The 26,627-nt window shown below is 38.6% G+C and overlaps 1 protein-coding gene across 4 annotated transcripts in view; it reads right to left on the reverse strand.

The window, feature by feature from the left end:
• RASGEF1A (RasGEF domain family member 1A) overlaps positions 1-26,627 on the reverse strand; it is a 171,513-nt gene that overhangs the window by 41,921 nt on the left and 102,965 nt on the right. For 3 of the 4 annotated variants that reach the window (XM_063338874.1, XM_063338870.1, XM_063338871.1), the window contains one exon: positions 14,310-14,424. The exons of the other annotated variant lie outside the window; for it this stretch is intronic. In XM_063338874.1, the coding sequence (XP_063194944.1) occupies positions 14,310-14,351 (42 nt within the window). In that variant the 5' untranslated portion in view covers positions 14,352-14,424. The remainder of the gene's footprint in view (positions 1-14,309; positions 14,425-26,627) is intronic. 4 annotated transcript variants of the gene reach the window in all.

Here is a 26,627-nt window from a genome sequence, read left to right on the forward strand (position 1 = left end):
AATAATATTCTATCTTTTAAAAGCATCAATCATGTCTTTAAAATTTGATATTTTACAATTCACATTACAAAGGAAGTGCACTTATGCTGCTGCTATAATAATTATGATGTTTCATATTATTTTTTCTTTAAGCTTTTTTTATGCTTAAATATCTTAAAACTCACTAAAGGCACTTATGCCCAAATTATTTGAATAGGAGTTTAGATTCTGTCCCTTTAAAGTACATGTCAAGGCTTAGACATGCTGTTGCTCTGTGTTGCCTTTTACCTACAAGCAAGTACCTGTCATGGGCATTTGCCACATGTGTGGATTTCTTTCAGCTTTATTTTTCATCTTCCCCCCCCCCCCCATACAGAAATAGCTAGCTGGCAATACAGTCCTCAAAACTGAACTAGCTAAGTAATCTGCTCACGGTTATGATTGCTTTGAGGAGTGATTCTGTATGGTTATGGCAAATGTCCCAACATTATTTTTCATATCCTTTTAGTGATAATCTGTGTTGAGCTTTCAGCTGTAAAGGACTAAAAGAACATTTCAAGCCCACACAAAGTCTGATGAGAGCTCGCGCCTGTGTACAATTTAGAACAGCAAGCTGCATGTTGCCTGTTGCAGCAGTAAAGATGGTCAGGATTTTATTTATTTAGTACTTTTTTAGCGTTACTCAAAAATACAGCTGATACCCACCAGAAAAACAAAAAATTGAAAATCAGCAATTTTTTTAGTTCTACGCTAGCAGAATAAATAATTTGGTTAGACTATGAGAAAGTAGGAGGGTAAAGCTGGTTTGAAGATGCAGGGAAGTTTTCTTCATAACATGTTAGTGGAAAAACAAGGAAAGAAAAATCAGTCCAGGAAAGGCATCACTTACCTTGTAAGCTCCTATCCTTTCTCCAAAGGCCTGTCCTGCAAATCCCTTGAAGTCCCATGTTCAGCTACCAGCATTTTTTGCTACCCATCTTTTCCTTTCCCTCCTCCAGCCATCTTCTTCCCCCTTCCCCCAACTTCCTATTAAAAGGAAAGCTACCAAGAGCTCATAAGTAACAGGCTCATGCTTTCAATCAAAGGAGGGAGCTGAATAGCCTTCCACCCGGAGTTCAGCAGATCTAGGGTCAGGGCCCCTTCATTAATGAGAAAGGAATCTGTCCACCTTCCGAAATCTTTCGGCACTCCCCGAAGCTGCCTGAACCACACAACTTGCATTTCTCATAAACTTCCCCTCTGTGACCACAGTTCCATTTCGCTCTTTCTCTCCATCTCTTCAAAACCAAATGTGCAAAGGTAATTTCCCTGCTCTTGCATGAGTAGATCCTGAGGTTTCTGATCTTTATTTGCTCATTAGGAGATGCCATTTCAAATTAATTCCCTCTTTTCCATGGCCCCAAACCCTTAGTTTCAGTGCAAAAATTAGTTGGTTTTAGAATTATATGCAAGGAAAACTAGCATTTCTGTCAGGCTTGCCAGGCATGTGCGCAGTACAGGTCCAAACATTGGTTTTGATTCTTGGGCTCAGCGGTTTCCACTCACAGTTTTTTTTACTCAAACCTCTTGTTTCAGTTCACACCAACTGAGTTTTGTTTTGAGTTTATAAGGGTTAGAACAAACCCTGGAAATTCAAATGCAAAGCTCCACTGAAACAACTGCTGCTGTCTCTTTTGATGCAAACTACATTACCACCTAAAGTGCTAAAATCATCCTTAGCTCCTGAAACTTAGCTCAGGTTTGGTGAAAACCTCATTTGCCTTGCGTGACACCTGCTTGGTTTGGGAGATTTTGTTAGCTGATTTATTTTAATTTTTTTGCACTAATTCTATATTGTAAATATTAATATGACCTCAGTATCCCACCACATTAGGAATTGTATATCTTCATTTCACATGTTGTCATAAATCGAAAGGCATTATTTGTCATTATTTCAAAAATTATTTTATTTCTATGTCTCTATTGATGCTATGTCTATAATGTTAAAAAAATAATTATTGTGAATAAGAAAATAAACCAGAGGAAAGACATCATGTGTGACTTCTATCAGATGGGTCCCAACTTTGCACAGGACAACTATCTGGTTGTTACTCTATGGATGGTCTCATATATAATACTTTGATCTGGGGACTGATGTTTTGGTAGCACTCCTGCTATCATCACTTATGTAAACATAAATGACTTTGCTTGTGACAAGTATGGGGGAAGATGCTCTGTGTGTGGGAATGTGAGTTGAAATGGAATTAGAATTAATAAGAAATGCGTGCTTTATATATTCAATGTAGCTGAGCATTGGTTTAGTTTCGATAGTGCCATTGACATCAGTTTTGATTCTCATAATGTGCAAATGGTTATGGCCAAAATTCAGACTGAATTGGCCAAATTCAGACTTCTGTTTGTCTTTAGATCCATTCTACTTCACTTCACGAGTTATCTTTTCCTATTAATGCATAACTGATAGTGAAAAATCTGTCCATTTCCCTAGTGGACTCAGGAGAAAAAGTCATAATATATAAGAAAGAGGAAAAAAATTTTTGATTGTTGAGCTCTGTTTGTTATTTTATGTTGATAGTTCATATGCCTTGAGGATATGGTGACTAACTGAAACTGAAAATTGAGTGAAAAGTACCTAGAATTCTTGAATAAAATACAGATAACTTGTCAAAACAAGTCCTCTGCAATAAAGATTTCCATGGGAGAAAAGAACGACTACAGAATGCACAACAGGAGTACAGTGTACGTAATGTTAATTGCTGTGGGTGCTGATTGCTTGCTGATTTAAATAGATATTGTGAGTGCTTAAAACTATGTTATGAAGTGCTGGCAGTAGCTTTCTCTGCCTGACAATTAGGTAAAAGAATAATTTGTGGTTGGAATTACAGATACAGCTGTAAGACACAACCAACTATGTTTCCCCTCTTCTCCCCTTCCCAGTTATTTTTTTTAATGCCTAAAGTAAGTTAATTGAGGATGGAAAATAATTGGATCAGAACACAGGGATGAAGGTATCCCAAGTGGAGGTCAGTAGTACTGTAGCAGTAAGTTAAGATGCTGGTGTATTGCAAAGCACATCACTGCAGTAAGTGACTGTAAAATCTGCCAAACGGAGTGCCAGTTTGCTGTGACTCAGTCACTGGCATACAAACAGCCCATCATTTTTTCCTGGTGTCAGTGGTGAATATCCTTAAGGCTACATATTTGTGCTCTGCCCGTGCCTACTCTTCCAGCTGTTCAGCAGCAGTGCCTGCTGGCATGCTCCGCAGCAGCCTACACAGCAGAGGCGAAGCATTCACTTCTGCTCTCCAGGCTTGTTCATTACCAGCAAGCATAGCCATTTCTTTCCTTGCCATCATTTGAAATCAGGGAAGGCAGCTACTGCTTGCCAGGACTGCGACCTCCAACTGTTCCTGTAACCAGGCTCACAGGGTGGCTGCTGTTCTCCTCTCCCCTGCCTGGGGAGCTCGGCCTCCCGCAGGGCCTCATGCCCCAGCGTTTCCCAGCCGGCTGCTCAGCCTTGCAGTCCGACTTGCTACTCTGCCCTTTGAAAAATCAAGAAATCAAAGCTTTTAAACTATAAAAGTCCTCCTTTCTCATTGCTTGGCACTAGCATTGCTTTGAAATGTAGCTAGCATTCCCTTGTACTTCAAACAAACCACTGAAACTCCGGGTTAATTCTCACAACACACCTGTCACTGACTGACTGTGTGTGTGCATGTGCTCTGCAGGAGTACCTTGAGGCCCTGTTGTACAGCTGTGCCAAAACCAGGCGGCACGGAGCCGTCCCGGCAGCAGTCCCCAGCCCCTCTGTATTGCATGTGGGGCAACTGAGGAAGGCAGAAGTGGAAGTAGCTGGCCTGGGTTACATGCTAGGTGAATCATGGAGCTGGAAGGAGAGCTTGGGTGGCCCAGACCTTTCACCACTCACCTCCTTCCCAAGCCCCGTGTTTCATCTGAACATTTGACTTCCATTTTGCAACCTTGATTGGCTTCCCCCCTCAGGAAGCATGGGGATTGTTTGAGGCCCTATGGTGCAATAGCCTGCTTTTTTCCAGTTAGGCTCACCATGAAGAACAAAACTCCTAGACATAGCTGAAGTTCCTTGCAGTGATTAAAACTGTGCTGTGCTTAGAGCAAGTGGCATGAGAACATTTCAAGGACTGCTCAATTGTGAACTGCTCCCTGCAGCTGTGCCCAGAAGTTTATTTAAAACTTGTGTTCCTATTTCAGTTTTCTAAGAGACGGGTGTTCAGGCTTTTTTAAATTCTGCCCAATAGAAACTAAATTAAATCTTACTGTCATCTGTCCTTCTATATTATTTTAGAATCGATTAAAAACTTGTTTACTGTTACATGAGCTGCTCTGGATTTTCAGGTAGGCAAAGAATGTGATTCTTTGAATTATTTAAGGTTGCATTGTTTCAGTTACCTATTTACTTTTTTATTGCTACTAAATTTCAGAAAAGGCTAAGGGGGGTAAAAAAAATCCTGTGTTTATTCATGCAAACAACTCTACAAGTCCCACCTTTACCACACAGGAAGGTCCATACTTAAACCAATTGAAAATTTTGGGCTGTGAGCCTTTGCCTTCTGTTTTGTTACTGCTGAGGTTAATGAGTCAAGGGTCAGGGCATTAATCAGTGACTACGGTGCAGAAAAGAGTTGCTAAACTTTTGGTGAAATAGGAGCTTGCTGTCATGGGAACAGAGTGGGAAAGGCAGCCTTTGGGAAGAGCCAGCCTTACCACGCCACCAGCAAGGGGGAGAGCCTGGTAAGGGCACTTTTGCCTCGAACAGTGGTTTAGAGCTGATTTACATCGGGGTGTGTGTACTCAGCATTTAGTCTTAATTTTTATGGTAGTTCCTGTATCCTTTAACAATTCACTAGGCTGCTACAGTCTGTTCCCTAAAAATTAAGTTCAGTCATCAAATGTCTGATTATTGTTGCTTGGTCTGAATGCTGATAAAGTACCAAGTAGTTAGGGGTGAACTCCACAACACCAAAAGTTTCTGAGATGTTATCTTTGCCCAGCAGTAACCGAAGCTCTAAAACCTTCTTTACTCAGTTCACTGGCAATTCTCCATTTCCTTTAGCACAAACAACCCTTTAAGAAAGGAGCTTTTAGCAGGGTATACAGCACTGGAAGGTGCTGAGCAGATGTAATGCCCATCAATTTGTTATTATTAATTACAAGAGAGGATGACTTCATGCAGATTCTCCCTTTCTTTCATGTGCTCAAAGACTGCCTGACTTTATTTACTTTTTTCCTGTTTAATTTGTGATCAAAATGTGAAGATGCAGCTTTTGTAAAGAGTTCTATCTAAATTAAGACATTATTAATTATTTCTTTAGAATATGCAAATCAAATTTCATGTTCTCATTCAAAGCAGAGACTCTTTTTCTCTGGGGTACCACCAGTCTACAGGGAAAGCTGTTGCACTTTAATATAATTCCTGAACCATTAATCACGCTGACTATAGTTTTGCAAGAGACAAAGCTGTAGTTGCTTACAATCCGTTCTTTAAACTTAAGCTATTTATTTACTGTGCATTCTCACTCCTCCCTTAAGACCTTCAGAAATGAAAAATGTAAAGGGATACCAGTTCCTTCTCTCATTTAAGTATGCAAACGCTGTGTTCAGAGGGTTTTTTTCTGTAGCAAAAACAAGGTCAAAAGATGTGGCAGAAGATAAAATAATGTGTCCAAGCTATATTCTGGTTATAATTTGGAAGCATTCAGTACTGTCATCAGTTTTACAGTCCTGAGACACATATGGATGCTCCATAGCAGAAGTCAGAGAAACATGATAATTGCTCTAATTTTTCCGTAGTCTCTACTGCTCATGGAGACCCAGGCACACCACCAGAGATATCTGGGGTCTTGTTGTACACCTCAGCTTACTGTGTTTGGCTGCTGCTTTGCTTTCCTAACTTGCCCATGTCTCTTTTGTACAAGCAGTGCAGACTTACTATTCTCATTTCAAATGATTATCAAAGCTAGCAATATCTTATTCAGTGCTACCTCCGCAGACGTCATCAATAATGCTAGTCTTGATGTCTTATGGCTGTTCTAGTTTATTCTCAAAAATCCAGATTGGCTAAAATTGTTGCCTGTATTACTGAGAGACTCACAGTACCAGTTTTAGGTTTCAAGTTACTCTGTGTTGTAAGACAGTCTGTTACTTGCATTAAAAAAAAAGTAATGCTAATTTCCATTATTGCTTGGTGGCAAAAACTGTAATGGATGCCTATTGCTGATGATAAACATGTAGTCCCTGAAAGCAAATTAAATTTGGCCAGACTATTCCTAGCCTGTATTTTCCTAACTTCTTGCCCTTTGGTGGCTAAATTGTATTGGTATTGCTTTTGCGGATTATTTTTATTTAATTTTAAGACCTGTTTCTCATTTTAAAAAAAGAATTAAAACCTATATCAGAAAATCAGCCTTATTTTCAATCTGATATTTTTCACTGTCAGTTTCCTAACCTATATCCTTCCTCAAGGGACTTAAATATATGAACTTCTAAATACAGATAGGCAGTTCTTATCCTTCTTCTATTTCTTTTCTTTTTGAGGGAGGTTTGTTGTTTTGTTTTGGTTTGGTTTTTCAGTGTCTGTGAGGCTGGAGCCCTAGAGATTTCAGGCTTCTTTCATCCTCCAAAATGTCAGCAATTTCAAAGAAGTGGGTTCCTGTGCACTTCTTTTTACATGCTCTATGGTACTCTTCAAACTTGACTTACAAGCTCTTTCTCTGCAGGTGAGAAGGGAGTGTGGGCAGGGGACACGTTTATACCTGAGACTCTCTGGCTGAAACAGTCACCCAGGGAGAGGAAAGCACCCTAGCACAAGCAAGCTGCGCATAGTCCAAAAGAGCGACATTGCGTTTTGCATCTCCACCCTCTTTTTGTGGCCTCCTTCTGAAGTTTGCAAAGTAGCAAACTCACGGAGCTGAGAGCAAGATGAATTAGGATATCCTAGCTTTCTGTCCTTGTAGTGTAAAGAGACATTAGAAACCATCAAACAATCCCAACTATGTCAAGTCCATTTCTGTTGTTGTCTGTGATCTACACGCTGCAAGAACTCTCAGTCTTCAGCTAATGTTTCTTCTTTCTGGGTTACAAACTACCATTTGTCAGAGCTGGAGATTTGTAAAGGCCTGCGTGTGTGGGTCTAGCATATCTCTTCATTTAGACCAGAAGATGATGGGGGGTGAAGGGAAACAGGCAATGGGAATAAATGCTATTCTTGGTAACTGGTAACCAAACCCAGCAGTGTAATGAAGAGGCCAGCAATTGATAGCAGAGGAATGTAATTAAGAATGCTACAAAAAACAGCTGGGCTGCATGACCAGATTAGTATGGAGAAGGGAACAAGGCAGAGAGCAGGTATGTGCTAGGGGGGAACAGCAGGAGATGTGGATGAGCTGGGAAAGTATTCTGTATAAGGAGGGAATGCAGAAAAGCAGATGAAGAGATAGGAATGAGGAAGTGGGACAAGGCCTAGTAGAGTGTGCAATCATCTTTGACCTTAAAGCATTAAAGCCATTTAAAACTTGTCAAAAGTTATTTTCTCCATGGGTGCATACTGCATATTACCTTCTTAGAAGATGGAAATTGCTTCCCATGTTAAGTCCTTTTATATTTGTGTGATCTATTCTGGGCAAAAATGAATGGCCGTGTTTAAAACAAAAATATCTCTGTGCAATAAAAGTACCTTTTTTCCTTTTTGTTTGTTTGTTTGTTTTGGTTTTTTTTTAGTTGTTTATTATGATATTGATGAATGGTTTCTTTTTCCTTTTGGTCTGTTCTCAGGATTTCCTTATTTTGTAATGTGTGAGGGGGGCAGCTATTGTACCACTTTTATTCTAATGGTATGAGCAAGGGCATAAGTGTAACATAGAGAAGTGTAATTAGAGAATATTGTTTGACAGTTCAGGAGAGGATCTTCTAAACATTTTTCTGTAGGATATGACTGCTACCCTTCCAAGGAAAAAAAATCTTCTGTCTGAAATGTCCCACAAAATTTTCACCCCTTAAAGCATAAAAAAATCAATCCACTATTCCCAGGCAGTCCTCAGAAGATTGGTTCTTTCACATTCTTAAGGTGCAAACCATAGTTTTTGGATGTAAAAGCTGTTATTGAATCTTAATTGAAGTCTGCACAGTAGTAACCTACAGGCAAGGTTCTGCAAAGCATGAAGATACATTGTTTGAGTTTCTTGGAGCTTGGAGTAATCTTTATGGCTGTAGATACAGATGAAACTCTTTAAGTATCCCAGAGTGTATTCAAGGCAAGTCTAATTAAACATTGTCAATTATTGTTCCTACTCTGCGCCCCCTTCATTTTTAAAGTCTTTTTCAATTCAACATTAATTACTCTGTCAAATCTTTCGGTAATATACAAAAAGTTTCTATGACAGAAAGCTAGGATTATATTAAGAGAAACTCTACTCCTTTTTTTCTGAGTGAAAAAAAAGCATGACCCGTTTAAGAAAAGAGTAAAATAATTTCTTGGACTAAATTTTGAAGAAAATTTAGCGTTTGTGAAAAGGATCAAAGTAACAACCTGGAATGTGTATTTTCATAGGTATATTTAAGTAATAACATTTTATGTAGAAGAAAATCCCAGATTTAATTATTTTTTTTCTCTTGATATGTTTTTTTTCTACTCCCATGGAAATAAAATAAATAAAGGATCTAAATGCAATGCTCTGTTCTGCTAAACTGGAATGAAATACACAATTTGTGTCCTGCTTCATGTTGCTTTATCCTTCGAAGCATACAAGAAGCAAATTTGGAAGTTGATGTTTCATGGGAGTTTGTGGTTCCCAGGCTATCACACTGTGTGTCATCTTGTCTCCGGTGGTGTTACTGAGTATGACAGATATACTACAATTTCCCTACCACAAATAAGAATGTTTATTTTACTTATAGGATGCTAATTACTTAGCTATCATATCTTGCAAAGCTGTGTGAAGATAAGGAGGAGGAGGGAACACTTGAAAGAAAGGAAAAATGAAACCATAGTTTCGGTGCTGTCAGAAGAGTGGGTGTTATATGTAGGAGGTAGAGGCGTAGGGAAAAGGAGTGACATTTACTGAACTTACTGCTCAGGCTCCTTGTAGTTCAGATATGCCTACTCATGGTATTTGTAGGGGTAGCTCATGTGTGAAAGAGGAAAAAATGACCTTATACTTAAAAAGGAAAAATAAAATCTCTAGCCTCCGTTCTGTCTAAATCAAAAAACACTTTTAGCAATTCAGATTAGTCCTTTGTGCCTTCAGAACTGTCAAATCTGTCACATACAAAGACTACATCAGTGAAGGGCATGTATTATATTAGAAGTGTTTAATGCCAATAAGTAAAGCCTGTTGAAAATGTAAGAGTAGGTACAGGGATCTTTTAGCTATTGACTGCTAAGATTAGCTGAATGCCATATGGCTCAGTTGCATGGTTCTCTGACTTGAAACATCACCAGTAATCCTGCAGGCAGTGTAATATCTAAAACTAGACATACTGCAGAAGACAACCGATATAAGGCTCTACAGAGAGCAAACCTATCTGCTCTTTATTTACTCTTTAAATTTTTGGTGGGTGAAATGAACTGGGCAGCACTTTGACCACGTTGTTATTTACTCCAGTGAAAGAAGTAAAAATATTTGATATGTTATTTTCATGCTATTAAGCTTCTGAAAGCTAACTACTAGGAAGAAGATAATGTAATATTTAGTCATCAAGTTTGGGATTAATGGATTAGGATGCATGTTACTAAAAATCAGCACTTGTCACATCTATGCAAGTCCCATGAGCTATAACCATCTTGAACATTTCTATTGTTCCAGTCGTTTTCAATTTTGTTTCCCACTCTGCAGAATTTCCCAGGAGATGTGATGGGTCAGTAGCAGGCCAAAGAAGGGCTTCAGACCTAATCTAATCAATATTGTGACAAACGTAATGAAAGAAGCTATGTCACCTTGGAATCCCAGTACATTTTATCAGGTCTGCTCCTAATGGGATGTGACAGAGAGGTTGATCTGTGTCTCCTTAGGACAGGAGAGAAGTTGTGCAAGGGCTTGTGCAAGGATGGCTGTGTGACAAAGGGTAATCTAACTCCGTTACAATCACAGTTAAAGGCTGAAACTAGAGGTCCTTACTTACACCTATTTACTTACTTACTTACTTATTTCAATAACCCTCACTTTCAAGTGAACTGTTTATGCATTTATTACGTTTTTAGCTCCTCTAAAATGTCATCTGTATTAAGAGAGATGGTAACTTTCTGTCTTTCAGTGGGAAGGTTCTGAAATTGGTTTGCACAAATTAAAAAGCAGTAGTCACTGGCTTTATGTGTATTACAAGCAAAGCACTTCAGTCCTCTGTAATGTTTTTATATTTTATTTTTAATTACCCCTTTTTGCAATCATATACAACTTGATCACTTGTTCCACCAGTATGTGATGCTTCTATGAGACTAAAGTCAATGACTTTTACTTCTTTTGTCCTGTAATTTGCTCCCTTAGTACTACTTTATCCTAAATTTAGCTGCTATTTCGGTAGTCTTCACTGATGCATTCTGGTGTGAGATCTCAAATTTTTGCGCCATTCTAGTTTTGAGGTGGCAGCTTTGCTAAAGATTTTTTTTTATGATAACCTCATTTTCTGTGCTGAGGATTGCACAGACTTGTACAAGATTGTACCAGACTTGACAGTTTCTGTCCTTAATTCTAATCATTCTATTTTCTCTGCCAAGCTAGGTTCATCAAGACCCTCCATCTTTTGACCCATCTTGTCTGTTGTCTTTACAGTTTCTCTGTTCTTAGGTGTTGTCCACATACATGAAGTTACCTCTACCAGGTTATTCTCAAGGCATTTGCTTGCTCTGTCCCTTTACCCTTAGCTTTCCACCTCAGGATTAATGGCAATTACTGTCAAAGTGTTCCCATGTATAGAAATCCTGTGAACATGTAAGACTATCATTTGGCTATCTGGAAACTTGCAGAGATGTTACTATCATAACTATCAAAGTTGGTCAAGAAGCTCTCATATCTAATTTCTTTTCCTCAGGGAGAAAACCTTTAAAATATCTTGTGAAAATTTACCAGTTTCTTTTAAACACATAATATTTCAACATGAAAAATTTTATTACTTGTCCTTCAATTTTAAAAGCAAGGTGTTTCTGAATCTCATTTTCCATTACTGAAGTTTTCCATATAAGGATTTCCATAAATTGCCTTGATATGTAAATAGTGGAGCAAAGCTGCCTTGTACTTTTTACTAATCCTGCAATTACATTCCGTAGAGCCTTTTTACTTTCCTTAATATGAAACTAAACCCTCCTCTCACCTACTCCTTTACATAACCAATGTACTAAGAATTATGGACATGACAGCTAAATCCAGCTTTTAAATCCCAGGCATAGTAGCTATGTGCTATTGCTGCTCACTGTTTCTTTCTAATAAGCTGTAAGCAGTGCAATATCTTATTACTTAATTTGAAAATCATTTCTCAAGGGATTGCACGGCTTATGTGCATCAGGTCCCTACCAATCCACTTAAAGCTTAAATTCACCAGACTGAGAAACTCAGTGCGGGATTGGATCTTATTTGCTGCAGCAGAAACATTCATTTCCCTTTAAGGTACCGGGACAGAGTTTCTGACCTAGTAGAAGTTATACTGAAAACACTCCTGAACCACCTTTTCTGGAAGTGGTAAATCCCACGTGTGTGCAATAAGAGCTCTCACTTTCTAATTGTTTTTCTTTGTAATATACCAAAATCTGCTTTTTTTTGATTTTACAGAAAATATTCTTTATTTTGTTGTGTAAGCTAACAGAAGGCATATTTTGTTGCAATTCAAATGCCTTGTTACTGTTGAAATTTCAGTGGTTTTTTCTTTGTTTACTTAATTACTTAACCAGGAAAAAAAGTGACTGAGAATGAAATCTTTGAGCCAAAATACCTAACTTTGACTTGGATATCTGAAACTTGATTATTAATGTTCTGGGGAGCACCACCTGGGTTTGGGATGGGCTGACCCCAAAAGGCAAAATCAAACATGCCTGGAAAGCTGAACTTTAGATTCTGTGATTAGGGTCTCTCAGTGCACTGCATCACTTTAAACCTGCCTGCACAATACTGAAACAATCACATTTGGTGAATATTGGTTCAAACTGATGTTTCTGTCTTTTCTGGAATTTCACTCAAAAGGGGGAAAAAAAAATTAATGTGCCACAACAACATGAAATATCAGCCTCTGTTTCCATTTCTCCACAACAGCATTGTATAAAGTTACCACCACATAATCTTCCTTCTGGATGTTATCAATGCGTTACATCTGATCTAACTACGACATAAGACACAGAACAAGCAGTGAATTTATAAGCCGCATCATAATTTTAAATGCGCTTTCTCTGTAGCATAGTATTAAATTACTCTAAATCACGCATGGCTAGCTGTCTTTCAATGGCTGAACTCTGGCGTCACTGCAGTAGCAATACCTCTTGCTGTAGTTTGCTCAGAAGCGTATATGCCTCCTAAAACACCAGTAGCACATGGGAACAGATAGTAGAGAGCACAGCACTGCGCAGAACTTACCGGGGTCTCAAGGACCATGTCTTCTTGTAGCTCAGGCACCCTGTGCACCGGAGTCTGTCCCAGCTTTATGCTGTCACGGAAGCAAAGAGCTGCTTCACTGCTCTTTCACGTCTATGTTCAGGAAAAGTGTGCTGGGGACTGCGGTGAGCCCTGTGTTTTCCATTACAATTATACCCCAGAAAAAATGAAAGTGCTACAGAGGGTAGTGCACGAGAGGAAATTCTGAGTCTCAGCTTCCACTACGTAGGTGTCGTGTGCTGGGCTGACGGGTACTGACTGGGAACTTCCATTCCTGCTATGGTCCTCCTTGAGCTATAGCGAAACCAAAGTTGTTTTGCTGTTTTCTCTATGTATTAGGGTTATAGGAATTGACATGCCAGTTAGACCAGCGTGCAGATGCTGGGAAGGAAAGGAAGTATGTTTTGGGCAGGTATTTCTAACTGGCTGCTTTCTTATATCATTGCTGCTAAAATTTCTCCAAAATTGTGGTTTCAGTTTAGTATGATTTTAGAGCAGCATCTCTCAAATGTCTTAATTTGTTTATCTTTTTCAGGAAAATATAAAATTCCTGCAAAGGTAGTTGCAGATTATTTACAATGTTTTCTATGGAAATCTGACAGCTAAGCACCAACACTCTGGAATTAAACTTGTTGATTATTTATTTATTTATTTATTTAAAAATCAGTTTTCATTGGATCATTCTTTGTACTTTATTTTTACACAGTAACACCCACAGTATACCAAACATTCTTCAGAAGCTCAGTTAAATCATACAGAAAAAATACCAGATATATTCCGTTTGGAAACCTGAATCAGTTTCCTTAGTGGTATTATATCCTTGATAAGTAAAATAATAAGAAGGAATTCTCTCTATCCACATACGTCTACAGTCTGCAATCTTCCAAGCAGAGGCAAATCAGGAAACAGCAAAAAGAATTTTCTATGTAGGTGATGTTAGTTTGTAGTTAATGAAGACAGCATGTCAGCAGTGGATTCGTTTGGTTGTGTATTGGATTTTGTATAACGGTATAGAAATTTAAATACGGAGGTGGAAATAAGGAGACTAAGGAAACTGAGCAATTGGCAAAGGAAATGAGGAAGAAAGCATAAAGGTGACCACAAAAGATGGCAAACCTTTATGGAAATGGAGCTGGCATTTCCATAGAGGAAAAGTGGAGGAATGGTTTAGAAAGGGAAGGTAACAAGATAGGGACATAATTATATGCTAGTAGCATACATTTGGAAGAGGTTGGTGGAATATATTTAATTTAATTTTGTATGGGGCGTAGTATCTGAGATGAATGATGATAATAATGGATAAGAAAGATTTGACTTTTACAAGTGATGTGTATGTTTAGATGAGATCGGAGGAGTGGGTGACTGAGCAGCACGTAATGAGTCCCTTAATCAGACGTTTGTCTAGAGTGGTGGAAGGAAAGGATGGATAGGTGAAGGAGGATAAGAGGGTTTTGAAAGCAAATATCAACAATATTGAATTTTACAATGAACCATTGACACTGTTCATTGTCATTTGCCTGCATTTCCCAGTGCACAATTAGGCTTCAAAAAGATTCTTTCTGCACCTGCTTCTAATGTCTGAACTAATTCTTATTCAAGTCTAAGATTGCCCAGTGTGATTTCTGAACAATATAAATCTCTAACTATAAATTATCCTACACCAGTGCTTTCAAATAAAAAAAGAAACTTTTACGTAAGAATCATAAAAAGTAAAATAATACTTACTTTGCATTTCTTTACAGCAGTATTGCACAGTGGTTCTGCCATCCAGCCTTTCCCAGTGGGTGGACTTCCAGCTATTTCACTCTATGATTTTTGTCATGTGTCTTGCCTCCTTCCCCTTAAAACAAGGGGTGCAATGGATTACTATTCAGAACACAATGTTATTTTCCACTGAAAATGTGTTGATGTGTCAGAAGAAAATTTGACATGCATAGTTTTAGAGAGGGGAGAGTCATAAGAAGGAGGAAATAGCACAAATTATGGTATTACAAAAAAGGGAAAAAGGCAGAATTTTAAATACTAGGTGCTGAGAGAAAGGCAATAGGAAAGGGGTTGGGAGGGTTAATTCCCCCCCAGCGCCAATGACAGCAGTTTTGTAATAGTCATTAAGAAGCAATATTTAGTAGAATATCAATAATATTTACATTGCTAAATTGGTGGGTTATTAAACTGCGTTCTGAAAACTGTTTAACAAAAGCCTTAGAATTTAGAATTTTATTCCTTAATGCAGTTATGGTGATAGAAGAATAATAGATCTTCTTTTCTTCTTGGGAAGTACTATGGCAGTATAAAGGAAAGTGACAGCACAATCATATCTCATCAGAATGATGGATAAATCATTAACTATATAGGTGCTTAATATCTACTAAACTGTCTTAAATGCGACATAAAGATAAAGAATATAGAGAAACTGGCAACAATTCTATTGGCACCCTAGATAAAAAGGACTGAAGACATCCAAATTTAAGCTGTTTCAAGACACACTGTAGTTATGATAAACACAGAGATAATTCACCACTGACCGACTTCAAAACAGACTCTTGTAGGTTTTTAGTAGGACTTGAGATTTTTTTTTTAATTTTTTTTGCTGCAGAAAATTCACTGATGCTGCATTACTAAGCTGATCTTTATGTTGTGATTAGTACCACTGAGTTGGGTGGAGGTGTTTGTAGTTTCAAGGTTTTTCTTTTTTCTTTTTCTCCCCCCCTAAATAAAAAATTAAAATGGAGCTGTGCGTGTGCAGGCTGGTACCGGCCACACGGGTCTGTTACAGCTGAAGCTCTTTTCCTTCAGTGGTGGCACTAACCTGAGTTGTTCTTCTCTGAGCAGGTATTTCTTTAGCACCAAGACCTCTACATTTTTCACATCTGAATTACTCACTGGAATTAACTATTGAGGGAGCTTGATAGACAAATGGAATAAGCACACAAAACTTATTTCCCTTGAAAATCAGGCTAAAAATCCCCACTTATTTGCATAAAAAAAAGTGTGGGACTAAATGTACAAATATTTTGTAATATTTTACACCAAGCAGGTTAACAGTCAGTTATCAGAGCTATAATGACTTCATGGCCATAAGGAATTAAGGACTAAATCTTCATTTACTTGTAACTTCAAGTCTGAATTTTCCAAAGTGATCCAATGTCATCAATGAATTTTGTTTTCAGTTAGTGCTTGATCAATCTCTTAGTTTAAACCGACTTTTAAAAAACTCGTAGGGCTCATGTGGTCTCAATTAATCTATGGGTTATTTTAAATCAAAGTAACTCTGTTTTCAAAGCAAAATCTGATTCCTTTTATTTTTTTTTTCATTGCACAAACAAAAGGAAATATCGGAAGTAAGCAAGAAACATGAAAAATGCAATTTTGAGTTGGATGTACATAGTTCTGTTACTTTCATGTGGTACAAGGTTTTTCCGTGTTAATAATATCAATGAAGAAATGCTGTTTCACTTCCATGCTAACAGCTGCAGATTTTGCCTGTAACTGAAGCGAAAATATTTTGTTTCCGTTTTTTTGTTTGTTTTTTAAAAATCAGTAAATGTGTTACTCATTGATGAGAGCTTCTCCAATGACTTTAAGGATGAAGGTGACTTCTGTATAAATAATTCGAAGACCTTCTGGCAGGCCTTCCAAGCTCTGCTGTAGATGCCATCAGAACCTAATGCAGTAGGAGCACACAACTGTATTTAGATTGTCTTATTAGTAAACACGGTTACCAGGAAGCTGGCTATGTTTATGCAGCTTCCTTGTAAAGATTTCTTTTTCCAGTAAAGCCTAAAGTGCTCTAATAAAAAAGTATTAACTTCCTGTTGTAGGGTATCTCCTTTTGCTTTTCCTGTCAACTCGTGAGGATGACAAATGAGTCTAGAGCAGGACACAGAATCATAGAATGGTTTGGGTTAGAAGGGACCTTAAAGATCATCCAGTTCTAACACCCCTGCCATGGGCAGAAACACCTTCCACTAGACCAGGTTCTCCAAGCCCCATCCAGCCTGGCCTTGAACACTTCCAGGGATGGGGCATCCACAGCTTCTCTGGGCAACCTGTGCCAGTGTCTCACCACCCTCACAGTAAAGAATTTCTTCCTAATATCTAATGTAAATCTCCCCTCTTTCAGTTTAAAACCATTATCCCTCATCCTATTGCTCCACTCCCTGATAAAGAGTCCCTCCCCAGCTTTCCTGTAGGCCCCCTTTAAGTACTGGAAGGCCGCTACAAGGTCTCCCTGGAGCCTTCCCTTCTCCAGGCTGAACAACCCCAACTCTCTCAGCCTGTCCTCGTAGCAGAGGTGCTCCAGCCCTCTGAACATACTACATCATGCCTGAGAATCAGAGAAAGCCTCTTAATGCCATAGTGTGAATGTGATCCATGTGCAGTTACCAGGCAAAGTTTGTCTTGACCTTCAGCATTAGCAAGATGTGACCTTTTGTAGTTGCTGCATTATGAATTAGGCATACGCCTGGGTGCAATCAACACTTACTCTGTCATTTCTTATTCTGCTTCTTGCAACCACATATAACACTTGAAAAGACTGAATGGGCTTGGCTTTGGCAGAAGGTGGATATGCCCATATAGGGTTAAATTAGGCTGTGACTTCAGAAGACTGCAGGCAGCCAGCTTCCCTTTTTGTAAAGAGAGCAGCTTCCTGCAAGCACTGATGCTGCAATATACCACTGTGTATATAAACTGGAAACCCCCATCGCCCTCAAAATTTTATGTAGTGGAACCTACAGCAAGTGTAAAAACATAATGGTATGTTTATTTTTGGAGAAGTGGGAAATTACTGTGGGAGTAAAAAGTTCTCATGGGTTTTTTTCACCATCCACCCAGTTACTTTATATAGTAATTTGGAGGAAAAGACAAAAAAAGCTAATAAAATCCCAAAGAAATCACTGAATTTGGGGGTATATTTTTGCAGAACTTTGTATTAGAGAATATGTACTTGGTATTAGAGAATACAACAGTGACTATTCCTGTATATGAATACATCCTCCTTGTGGAGATATTATGATAATATTAAATTAATGCCCCAAATATAGTTTTTAAATGTGTAAGTACTGTTTATTGTTGAATGCAAACAGTTGTGACTTTTCCTGGTATAAAAGACCCATATATGCTGCAGGCTTAAAATTAGAAGCACTATACTTCCAAAGAAAGCTCTAAGAGTGCTGGTGAACAAAAGATGTCTTATGTGGGTAGATTTTGATTAATATTTCTAATTGTGAACACAGACATAGCCTTTTTTTGATCACTGGAAGTCACTGACTTTGAAAGGAGACACTTTTTCCCCTCCATTTTTTGATATGTGAAGATTGGCTCCAAGTGTTTGGCAACAGAGTCCATTTCTGAATATTACTACTGCAGTTTAGTTTTGATGGAATATTATCCCTAAGCAATGTCAAGGCTGCTGCAACATATGAATATGGATATAACTTTATTTTTTTTGTACCTGCATAGTGCCTATATTTTGACTTGCACTTCATTATGATGCTAAAAGTTATCTTGGTGTCTCCTCTTGCTTGGTACTGGTTTGTTGTCATTATTCATTAGTGCCATTGATTCTGCTGTTAGTGAAATGGAATTTTAGGAGGACGGGAAATGCAGAGAGTTGAACAGTTTTTTATTTCTAATTATTTGAGGATCATGAGCAGTTGGATAGCAAAAGATATATATCTTGTTTGCCAGGTAGGAAGTTGTCATAGTGTGTATTCTTGGAAGTTCATCACATTTACTGGCATCTGAGAGATGGAGCAGCGATGGGAAATAGTGCTGAGGCCTTTTCGGTTGGCTGCCTTTTGGGGCTACTTGCTGTGTTTTAGTCCAGGTCCACAGACGAGTAACCTCAGTGGTGTCAGCACTGTGGTACTGATGGAGAAGTTCGACTTATCTGGCACCCTGCTGCATCTGCGGTCTTTCTAAGACACCAGAGACTCTGCTGCAGTGGCTGTTAAAGTCACTACACATGGTTCTGCCAGCAGGTCCTGCTTTGAAGAAATGCTGACCTAAAACAGGCAGCCATTACTAGATTTTCATTGCTTTTTTTGCCAAAAGGGAGAAGATGCTCATCATGAGAGCAGGAATGCCAAGTAGTATGTTCTCATATAGGATGGGTAGCAACTTGACCTGGAAAAAGTGGTTATTAATCCATTATTCTACTACTTGACTATTACTCTAGGAAGGCGTTTGCAGGGATTGCAGGAACTAAGCTTTTTTTGATGTTGAACCTTTTATTTTGAATGTAAACTTGGAATAGTTAAAAGTGAAAGAGATTAGCCATGATTTTTTAATATGCAGGAATTTTTACATTTTTTTAAATTTTAAATCATTTATTGAGTAGTGAAGGCTTTGAGGAAATACTTCTCTGAATTATTTATCTTATATTGTGAATAAAAATGTGTTTCCTTTCATTTTTTTTTAAAGTAGGAAAGAGGAAACACTCTAAAAAAAAAAAAGACCAGAATATCTTTGCATGATGTCTGATTTGTGGCTTTCTGAAGGTTGTCTTTGATTGCCCAATATGACGTCTTGTTTAAGAGTGTTGGTGAGAAAGAGAAACTGTGCTTGAAACCAGCTTCTGTATTTGAAAGAAAGCCTTTTCTAATTTCTGATAATCATGACAGCAGGATGCAAACTAGGTTTGATTATGTTTGTCAGTTAAACTGTGAAAATATAATAAACCTGGAAATATATCAAGAAAACATATAGATTATGACTATCTTAAGCTTTTACTTTAAAATTGAGAAAAATTTCCCTTTATCTGTCCCTTGGTACATGGCTCACAGGTTAATGGCTAGCAAAGGAAGTGAAAATTTGTAATTCCTTACAAACATCTAAGAGCACATCTTCACTGTACAATGCAGGATCATGCAGATACCCCAGGCTGTGCTGGTTCGAGGCGCTGCCTGCATGCAGTGCAGATCAATGCTGTTAGAAGCACTTGCTTACATATGGAAGCAGCACCACAGCATTAGCCCAATATTGTGCCAAGGCTTTACACCAAATTAGGTATGTAGAGCTAATTACTGCATTTAGACCCTTAAAAATGGACAAAAGATGCTGGTAAGATTACTCACTTTGACAGTTATTTTATATGCATGTAAGAAGATGGATTTATGCTGCTTCTTTTTATGGTGCTTTGGAAAGTGACCCTGGGATGTTAGATTTTAGCCTCAGGCTTTATCTATGGCTGTTGTTTCATGCTAAAAGCTGCTGTTAGGCTCCCAACCCTTGTTCCTCCCTCTGACACCTGTTCAATTACATCCTTAATGTTTAAAGGGCATGGAGAGAGACAGACTGAAAGAAAATGTTTTCTTCCACACTGGTTTCACTGTGAGCCCTTTTCTTTTGTTGTTAAGCAAAGACACTGTGGAGTAAGTAATTCCCATAGCTGCTTCTGCAATTTGCTGAAGGCATTCTTGTCATACTGATGAAGATGGCATTAAATGGTTTTATTACTTTTCAGAATGACATAATGGAAAATAAAGATGTGGACCTTAGGCCACAACCTCCATGGTCCCATCTTTGCCAGGGCCCATCAGGTATGAGCCAAGCACTGACTGTCATGCTACAAACACTAACTAGACAGACATTATTTGTGGAGAGTTTTCAGGAAGACAATAAACGTTTTGGACAACTGAGTAGGAAACAGCTGTGGGGTGTTTATGGCAGAGTTTTGCTCATGTTGGCAGTACTGCAAAGACTGCAATCCCCCTTTCTCCAGGTGTTGTAATAGATCATAGCAGAATATTGATCCTTTACAAAGAAATGCAATGATTTGCTACCCATAATGATTATAGAACACCTAGTAAGGCATATGTGCTCACAGAGAGTTTAGCTATGTACTGGTACTATAAATCTGATTAAAACAATGTGATCTTGGGAGTGTCTGAAGACATCAGTTGGGACCAAGTCCATTTTCTGGTTCTGCTATACATTTCTTTGTTTGTGAGCTGTTTGTGAGCTCCCTTGTCCTTGGTTTGATATTCATGTGGCTGTATCAGCATTGACTCTTCTTATTTTTCTGAAGCATTCTTGGAGAAGTGGAGGATGGAATATATACTTTTCCCTTTCTTAATTCAAGTTTCATCTTCATCCATGTCCCAAGGAACATTTTAATTTCAGTACTTAAAGCTGCAAGTGGGCAACTAATTGGCAAGGCTGTACTATGCCTTACTGTTTCATTGTGTAGAACCCTTCATGATGCCGAATACAGGGCTCAAATTACTTGTACTGAGTCCGCTGCTTTTTTTGTTTAAAACTATTTCTATTTGCAAGTCAGAAGGGGAACCTTCTGGCTGTAGAATTGCTGTACACTTTTTAGGAAATAGGCTATTTACTGGGGATTTCCTTGGTGAAGCGGATTGCTTGGCACAGGCTCAACGTTTTAAAGTTTTGAGCCAAATTTTCAGTGGCCTATCTCCATTCCTGGACCCTATCTCCATTTTTGATCATCTTAGCACAAATATTTATACTCAGATCACACAGGAACATTAATTTCCTCCAAAAACAAATGTCATCACTGGTGAATCACTTTATATTAGCATTAGTGCTGAACCATCCTTTGTCTCCTACTAAACACTCTCTGGTTGAAAAGTCGTGTTAAAATGTGGAGGTTTGGCTTGTGGTTTTGGTTTTTTTTGGGGGGTGTCTTATTTTGAGGGCCGTGTTTTGCTTTATTCATTGTGTTCAGGTGGTTCTCTATAGTTTGTTCAATGAGAGCAATCAGTGTATGAAGTGTATGAAAGCTGATGCTTTCAGCTATTATCTGTTGCCACAGTCTTGTGTTTTCTGATGTCCCCCAGTGCTTGTCCCAGAATAGAATGAGGATCCTCCTCATGAAGCCTCAGGCGGTCACCCCATGTGACCAAAGGAGAAGCTGTGGAAAAAGCAACTATCCTTAATTCTGAAAGGAAAAACCCAGCAGCACAAGTGAGGAGAAAAAAAGAAAAAAAAAGTCCAGCTTGGAAAGCACCAAACAATTTCTCACATAAATCTGCAGCATTTTTTCTTGTTTACAGGCAGCTCCAAACTCTTTGATCTCAAAATGGTTTGTACAGTCACAATATGAGAATTGTTATAAAAGGTGTTTGAAAGTGATAATGTGGAAGAAGGTGAACAGGTTTGAGAAGCCGGCTTTATTCCAAGAAAAAAGGCAATATGAAAGAGGGTAAGAGGGTGCCAGAATACTTCTGGAAAGAAGGGGGGCTGTTGTTGCAGCCAGGTTGTGTTTCATTGGATTGAAGTGAAAAGGAAGTGTAGAAATACTTGGACTTTGCACACCTTATGTAGCCATGAAAAGCCAGACGTAAAGAGTTTGAAATTCTCTGCTAATAAAATATTGCTATTATGGTAGTGCAGGCTTACAAAATAAGCGTGGACACTTCAGGATCTGGGCTGAGGGCCAGCAGACAGTGAACTCTGCTTCTACCATGACTCACAATGCTGCTGTTTTTCTCAGTGACACGTTGTTTTCATGGTAGATGCAAAAGTCCACTCTATGGGAGATTGACTTGAATGAATAAATAAAGGTTGCTGTGACAAATGCAACCAAAAAAAAGAAGAAAAAAAGGCCACAGCTTGATCACTGTTCCACACCACTCTAGAAAATGTGCCAAGAAAACCTCAGCTGGTGGATTCTTATCTTATGGCTGTGTGATATGTACAGGAGAAAGAGCATGATTCACGTATATCAGCATAAAGCGGCAAAAGAAAATATAAGGCACTTGGCTTCACAATAGTAAAGGATTAACGTTGTTGGTCATATCCTTCCTTTTTTGAACATTTATTTGACCATATTTTGTGTGCATCTTCTGGCATTCCTTTGTCACATAATTCTGGTAGAAGCATCCCTTGCTTTTTACAGTTTCTGTTTCTGGATGGACTTCTTCACTAAAGCTCAGGCTGAATCTCTTTCTTTGGGTTGTTTTAGTATGCCACACTGTCATGTGGTAATTTATTCTATCTGTGTATTTATTTCAAACAGTGAGTGTTAGGCTGTGCTTTAACACTTTGGGAGTGAAACATCATGCAGATTGAAAAAACAGAGAGAATTAGAAACTCTGTGTGCCACCATATTACACCCCTCATTCGGCTGGATAGAAATATGGGCAAAGCATTGGAAACCAATGCTGTGCTGAGCACAGTCATGAGAACTACATCACACAGTGCAGCATCGTTGATAATGTGTAGCTGATTCAGGGTATTGGGAAGTTACTGAGTCCTACTCATTGGACAATGTCTTCTGTTGGAATCTACACCATGCTTTTAAATTAGTTTAATGAAAGTTTTTTTTCTATATCTAGTTTGAAAGTATGATGGAAACTGTCACAGGCTACTATAAACAGCTTAGGGATTTTATTGAGAAATTCTCAGAAATCTTTTAGAAAAATTATCTTCAAAAAAACCCATGCAAAAAACATCAGTTGCCTTTCCTTCAAGCAACTCTGCATCTCTTTACCCTTCTCTTCTCATAACTGGTGGGTGACAGGGTAGCGTATGATTTGATGCTGATGGCTGTTGAGAATTCCTCACAAAAGAAATGTCTCTAGTTTGCAGTTTGAAAAACTGTTCTCTGTTTCTTGGAAAAACTTCTCATTAGCAATACACGCTTGCTGTGGTGAGGAAAACTTGACCAAGAAAGACACTCTTGATAATTACAGAAATGAGACAGTCATCACAGCAAAGAGACACGGGGGGAGGGAATAAATCCCTAGTGAGTGCTGAAAATTTTTATTAAGACCTGTACTTCCAAGTCCCTCCTCTGCTGTAGCAATTACTTTGTGCATCAGTTACCAGCACTGTTCAGCAGTTCTTTGCACTTAGGTTTTCCCACTGTGCAAGGTAATAAATTCTTGGGTTTGGTTTTGGTTTGTTTTTTGTTTTGCTTTGCTGCTTTTTTTCTTTTTGGACATATTTTCCCTGCCGCTGATGATGTGGGAGGCACAAGTCAGGTGTGGTGAGCACTTGGGTACCCAGGAGTGGTTTTCCCAACAACAGCAACACAAGGAAAAGGCTCCCCTGGGTCTCCCTGGGGCCGGGCCAGGTGCTGGTGTGCCCGCTGCAGCACTGCACCTCCATACAGATACACCCCCCTCCTGCCCTGGCATCCTTCAGTTTTCTACTTTGCTCAAGAGAATCAGTCCAAATCTGGCAGTAACAAGGTGAAGTTCGGAGGTGAACAGGCACCCTGGTACCTGTCAGTCAGCTTGCTTAGCAGAACATAACGTCTACTCTTTGTCATACATTTGTCGATGCCTCAGGAGAAAGACAGGTGTAAGTGTGACATGAGCAAATACAAGCTGAGCTGACCAGGAATAAAGGCGAGAATTGCAATTTCTGTCCTGCCTGATTACTTTAAGCATTTATTTTCATAAATCCATGTGTTGGTTTATGCTCGGTATTTTAGCATGAGGTTTGTGACAGTGGTATATGTGTTCTGATCACACTGCTTTGAAAGCCAGTGTTGGTATTTAGCGGAAATTTAACCTCATCAGCTAAGTCTAGCAGCTACAATGAGCTGGCCGCCAACAATGCATCACCCAACTGACTTAGTAATGCATAAGCTGACGTACCAGCTATATAATGTAGCACTGGACACTGCTGTCATCCCTGGAAGGCGTCTGGAGCTAAAGTATATCTTAATGCAAACTTTAATAGGAGTGAACTTAAAAGCCACCATTAGAAGTGAAATTTTATTTTAATTTTCAGGTCCAAGAAGGTGACAGTGTGTGAGATTCTCAGCCGAATTACATTAAAATCATTACATCAGCTGAAAATGAGGCTCAGTGCCATACAAGGAGATATATGTGAATAGATGATGCCAAAACCACGTCCTGTGCTCTTGCCTGCCACAAACCTGCAGGCTGATTCTCACTCAGGCACTGGGAATATGTCTTCATGGAAGGGCACAGAGAAATTTACTGTCTGTCAGCAGTCTGGCTTGGTAATTCACAGGAAGTCTAGCCTGAGAGCCGTAGAAGCATTCTGATCTAGTGCTGTGCCCACAGTGGTGAATCCCACCCGGTGACAGATAAGCATCATGTTGTTCTAACACTTCTGCTCTGCAGATTCCAGGTGACAACTGCCTTATACCCAACCAGCTAAGACACGCTTGTGCCCGTTCTGCCCTTCTTATACAGACATATGCTACTTTTATCCCACCCCGCTGTCATATTATCAGGAACTTGACCGATGATCCTTCTATTTGTGTACATTCACATTTTTTCTTATGTGCCAAAACAAAGGCTTTGTGTAAAGCCTTTTGTTCCTGAAATCAGCGTTAACCATTTGTGAGACATCTTTTGTCTGAGGACTCTTAAGGTGTGCTACAAACAACAACCAATTAATCTTTCCTGTGGGGAACTGGATTTTATTAGATATTTTTGAGCAGCTAGGTTTGTTGGCTACACGATGTTGAATGAGTTACCTAAAATAGGGTGCAAAGACTCAGGAGTGCTCTTGTAGTTATTGTATTCTTTGCCTCTCAGGGTAACATTAATTTAGTACTCTTCCTTCATAGACTGAGAAGGATTCCAAGAACATAAGCGGTAGCACTAAATTTAATTTTCAAATAAGGCAATAGGTTCTCTGCTTAGTGATTTTTGTCGTTCTGAATTAATGGGAGAGTAAGGTAAACAATCCAGATCCCATGACATCCAGTCCTGTGATCTGTTCACTTAATGGTACAAAACCGACAAAGAAACCCGTAGCAATACTGTCTCTCTTTGACCTTTCATCCCTCCTTTGTAGGTATGTGTGGGAGGACCCTTTTTCATGCAGATTTCCAGTAGAGATAATGTATAGTTTGTACAAGTGAAGTAATTTCAAATGCCTCTTAGCTTTCACTGAACTGAAAAGAGAATTCATTTTAAAAAAAGAAAAAAGTTTTGTAAAGCTTATTCATAACTAATCATAGCCCTGTGAAAGTGAGTTGTGATTTCTTATAGATAGTTAACATAGGCATATGAAATCACCTGTGGAAAGCCTGATTAGTCTGCATTTATCAAGCCTAATATAATTCCATCCACTGAGGTCAGTGTCAGAGTGCCAAAATATTTTAAAAAATATTTTCTGAATCTTAAGTCCTTCCTTGTCATCATTATGTGATACTAAATACATCTTAGCTGATTTGGAAGACAAGCATTGTTGTTATTTTTTTTTCTACAGCTGAAAATGGAGTTCTCCCCCAATTACTGGATGCTAAATCTGAAATGAGTAGAATTCTTTCTTCATTTTTTTCATTTCTCTGATTACTGTATCATGTAAGGACACTAGGCTTGATTGCTCTCTTAATATCAAGGGTACGTTTGATAATTTTACTGTATCATCTTTTCATGGTGTATGCTTCTCTTGAGAAGAATGTTATACAGTTTAATTTTAGATTAGGTACAGATTAAGTAGGTTTTTCATTTTTTACTTCTGAATTATATGGTTTACCTAATTAAGTTGTTATCATTTGCAAGTCTGTTGTGTAAACTTTTCTGCTTTTACATCTAATTTTATACACTGAAGACTTTCAGTGGTGGGGTTTTGTTTTGTCTTGTTGAAAATACTTCAGGAAGAGCATCATAGAAATGGGGCCTGGAATAGACCTGAGTTATCACTTAAAATCCACCCAAGATAAGGTACACAGTATTCTTGGCACATGGCTTTGAAATGCATGTGTTGTAAACAAAACAATTGTACTCTTTTCTTGTAGGATATTTTCCAGTATTTTTCATCTCTCGCTTTTCTCTGGATGCTTCCTGGGTTTTTATAGTTTGGAGCTCAAATGCGGGTACTGTATTCCAGCTGGAGAGACACCAGCATTGAAGAGAGTGGAAGAGTTACCACAACTGCTTGCATATAACATTCCTCTCATCTCTTAAAATTATTTTTTAGCGCTCACACTGAGTTACGTTATTGGCTCATATCGTGATCTGCTACACCTCCTGCTTACTGAGTTCCTCTGTTTGTGTGAGTGCATTTGCTAGCAGTTCTTCAGGCTCATCACGTACATGTCTAATTTGAACTTTGTCCTATTTTTTTAAAATTCTAGTT

The sequence above is a fragment of the Chroicocephalus ridibundus genome, chromosome 6, assembly GCF_963924245.1.
Source record: "Chroicocephalus ridibundus chromosome 6, bChrRid1.1, whole genome shotgun sequence".
Classification (NCBI taxonomy): Eukaryota; Metazoa; Chordata; class Aves; order Charadriiformes; family Laridae; genus Chroicocephalus; species Chroicocephalus ridibundus.